The following is a 4,403-nucleotide window of genomic DNA, read 5'->3' as shown; positions in this document are numbered from 1 at the left end:
ATTAGACAAGAAAAAATGCAAGGAAATAAATTAAAAACAAAAGTCCTTTCTTTCCTTTTTACTTACTAGTTTTTTTTTTTTACACTTACTAGGGTAATTAATGTAAATAATGAATAAAATACACTCTCTCACCAGCAAGTTAGAAATCGCAAACTTCAGGGAATTAATCACAACATTCTCTTTAATTTTTGGATTATTTCACCGAAATTCGTCACCAATTATTAATAAAATTTATTTAGATTAACATAGCTAATTAAGTTCATTATTTATATACACATCAAAAATAAAATAAAATAAAATAAAATAAAAACATCATCGAGTCAAAATCATTTCTTCGTACATGTCAAGAGATCACTATTTATTTGGTACCATTAGATATGTGACATCAAAGCATATATTCGTAAGCATATATGTAGCAACTAGCAAGTATCATTTTAGTTCTAAAAAGGCTAAATTAAACTTCTCTACAATAGGCAAGCAAACAGATTGGATTCATGAATTAATTAATTATTGCACCTATTTTTTCATGCAATGTCAACTAAAATGACCCTCGTGTAGCTCTTTGTCCTTGTCATGCCTAACAATATACACTTATTATTTATTACTTCACATTAAAATCCCCAACAAAAATTAGTTCATTCGTGACTTTAATTTTGGCTCCCCTTTTTTCTAACTACTACCTTTACTTTTGTACTATATAACAACTCAACTACATAGCACGAAAATAATCAAGTGAAAATTAACATGGCACAATCACATGCTAGTAAGGCGATATCGTCATGTCTCCTTATAGTTCAATTATTTTTCATGTTACTAGCCAAAACAAATGCCAAAGTTCCGGCGATAATTGTTTTCGGTGATTCATCAGTGGATTCGGGTAATAACAACCATATTCAGACGATTGCTCGGAGCAATTTTATGCCGTACGGGCGAGACTTTGCCGGTGGTCGACCGACGGGTCGGTTCTCTAACGGAAGAATTACTACCGATTTTATTTCGGAGGCAGCTGGTTTGAAGCAAACAGTTCCAGCATATTTGGATCCAGCTTATAATATATCTGATTTTGCTGTTGGAGTTAGTTTTGCCTCTGCTGGAACTGGTTATGATAATGCTACTGCTGATGTTCTGGTAAAGCTTCTTTCAACTACTCTTAATTACATGTTTTTTTTTTAAAAAAAAAAACCTTAGAGCTTGTACTTGTACAACAGAACAGTTTATGAAGAAGTATTCGCTTGCCAAAAAGACTGATATATATATATTTTATATTTAATGATATTATCAACATCTTTATTCGTGTTGGTACTGCTTATTTGGCAAAAAATCTATAAAAGTGTATTTCTATATTTTAAAACTCATTTATTTTAAGGATAGTTTTGAAACATTGCAAAGTCTTAGCATGTTTCAGCTTATAATAAGTGTTTTGGGTTTGCTAAATATTTTAGTATTTTTTTAAAAATATTTTTTCTTATTATAAAAATAGGACAAAACTACCTAATTACACAAACTATTTTACTAATTCTCCTTATAATTTGAAATAATTACTTATTGTCTCACTAATTAATAATTTTAATATTAGATTATAAGTCAAATATAGCTAGACACATGTATTTTTGTCACTAGATACATTAAAATAGGGAAAGATGGTGAGATACATGTGAATTCACCTGGATATAGTGCATCTAGAAAATATTACACCTAATTTGACCCCATGTATTCAAGATGTATATATATTTGGACGCGCCAAATACATGTATTCAAAATTTAAAATCTGATAAGATTTATAATATTTATCAATATTTTTCTAATCAAATACATTAACTATTTATCATCAATTACAACACTTAAAATCAAATGTGTAGTTATATATCTATAAAGCTAGTTTCAGCACAAAAAAATCTTTTAAACGCTTAATATGCTTATAACCTACTTTCAATCAACTAATCCAAATGAGCTTTAAATTACAAATAAAGTGTGCAAATACTCTATGTTGCTTTTGGAAAAAAGTTGTGTGTGCTTGATCTAAAAAGAATAATATTACATTCTGTTATTAATTTCCTTAAGTTGACTTAGTCCAATAAGATTGTGTTGGTTGTTTGGGAGTTGATAATAGTTTGACGTGACCACAAAATTTAATTATTATTATTAGTAAGAAATAAATAAAGTCTTTCATGGCAAAAGCTAAAATATAAGCAAGGCACAAAAGTCAAAACTACCCTTACCTTTAGTCTTTAGAGTTAAATTAAAGGAGGTAATCTCGAAGGGACATATGTACGAGTTTCACGTGTCACTTCTTATTTGTCTCCCCTGTTGAAACATAACTTTCATATCCTAGGTCCCAAAATGTCATTTTCACAAAGATAATTAAAATGAAAATGCTAAGATAAGCTAATTTTACATACAAATTAATATCATATTTTTGACTGATTAAAAAGAAAAAAATGTAATGTTGTTGTTAGAATTTATCGGAAATAGTCTTTTTGTCTTCGTAGATAAAACTGTGTATACACCAGGAGACCCCACTTCCAACCACTTGTGGAGTATCAATGTATGTTGTTGTAAAAAGGAAAAAAAAGTATCATATAAAACGTGACAAATGAAATAGTATTTAGCCGCACATTTTGTGATAAATATCCTACCATGTTTTGTGAGAATTCTCACCTATGATCCTAAATTGCAGCGTGTGATACCCTTGTGGAAACAAGTGGAGTATTACAAAGAATACCAAAAGAAACTAAGAGCTTATCTTGGTGATACAAAGGCAAATGAAGTAATAAGTGAGGCATTATATGCCACAAGCCTTGGAACAAATGACTTTCTTGAAAACTACTACACAATGCCTCAAAGGAGATCTCAATACACTCTGGATCAATTCCAAATTTTCCTAGTTGGAATTGCAAAGAATTTTGTCACAAATTTGTACAATCTTGGAGCAAGAAAGATATCACTTGGTGGACTTCCTCCAATGGGGTGTATGCCATTAGAAAGAACAAGAAATGTTGGAAATGGGAATGAATGTATGGAGAGTTACAATCTTGTGGCTGTTAACTTCAATGAAAAATTGCATGGATTGGTGATGGAGTTGAATAAAGAGCTTCCTGGGATTCAAGTTGTTCTCTCTAATCCTTACGACCCTATGCTACAAATGATTAAAAATCCTTCCTCCTATGGTACGTAAAAAAGATTTAAATTATATACCCTGAAAACATATATATTTTACGCCAGTAATATAATTTAACTTATTATAACATATTACTTATTATTTATAGTAGCTTGTTATAACATATATAGTTTTTCTTTATGTTGTCAGTATATAAAACATAAACTCAACAATAAGAACAAGAACAACAACAACATACTCAGTGAAATATAAAACATAAACTCATGATACGTTATTTATGTGACAGGGTTTGAGGTTGCTTCAATAGCATGCTGCGCGACAGGGCTATTTGAGATGGGTTACGCATGTGATCGATACAATCTTTTCACATGTAAAGACGCAAATAAATATATATTTTGGGATGCATTTCATCCAACTGAGAGAACAGATAGTATCATAGCTGATCATGTGGTTAAAACAGCTCTTTCCAAGTTTTTAGCATAATTAGTATTACTATAATTAAGATGGAGATATATATATATTAATATGTATGCTTTGGATGTTTCATAATTAATGTCATATATAATTAGTAGTGTGTGTAAGTACGTATATAAATTCTTAGATGATGAAGTAACGAGTCTAAGAGAATTAACGTGCATGGATTATTTCTAGTTATGTAAACCGGATGGTACGGTGTTGAGTGATTTTCTGTCATCCCTCATAGGGAGAAGGATATATCTAATGAGAAAATGAGTGCTTTTGGGTGCTAATACATTATATTTGCTTGAAATTGTTCTTGTTCTACTCCTATATTTTTTTTTATTGTTCAAAACGTTATTTCATTAAAAAAATGGGGAAAAAAGCTAATAAAGCTTCTATTTTTTTCTATAATATTCTTCTTCTTTCTTTATTATCTTATAAAATATTATCAGCACGGAAATATAACCAATTGAGTAATTGAACAATAATATATAGCTGCCAAATATTTCCCCTCTGCCACTTAGTAGTCCCAAAGGTATGATTTCTTGTATTAATAATTAATTTCTTGATTCTTAAAGTATTATATATGGATGACCACGTTGAAAATTAAAACTCAGCACATAAAAGTCACTGGCTATAAATCAGATTGAATTTTCATTATTAAAGGTTTTATACAAAAGGTTAGTAGTTCCTTCATGTATTATGTTGCTCGTCTTTCGCTACTTATGATGTACTACTATATATGCTGGGTTTGTTTTTGATCTAAGGAATCTAAATGGTTCACTTGATTCCCAATGAACAATATTGTTAAGATGAACATGAGAAT

At 29.9% G+C, this 4,403-nt stretch overlaps 1 protein-coding gene across 1 annotated transcript; it reads left to right on the top strand.

The window, feature by feature from the left end:
* The first annotated feature begins 645 nt into the window (after positions 1 to 645).
* LOC129893268 (GDSL esterase/lipase At2g04570-like) lies at positions 646 to 3,887 on the top strand. The gene is made up of 3 exons (XM_055968778.1): positions 646 to 1,128; positions 2,678 to 3,167; positions 3,405 to 3,887. The coding sequence occupies exons 1-3, from the start codon at positions 745 to 747 to the stop codon at positions 3,599 to 3,601; spliced, it is 1,071 nt and encodes a 356-aa protein (XP_055824753.1). The 5' UTR covers positions 646 to 744; the 3' UTR covers positions 3,602 to 3,887.
* The last annotated feature ends 516 nt before the right edge of the window (positions 3,888 to 4,403 follow it).

The sequence above is a fragment of the Solanum dulcamara genome, chromosome 6 (assembly GCF_947179165.1).
Source record: "Solanum dulcamara chromosome 6, daSolDulc1.2, whole genome shotgun sequence".
Lineage (NCBI taxonomy): Eukaryota > Viridiplantae > Streptophyta > Magnoliopsida > Solanales > Solanaceae > Solanum > Solanum dulcamara.
This window is presented reverse-complemented; position numbering and strand designations above follow the sequence as displayed.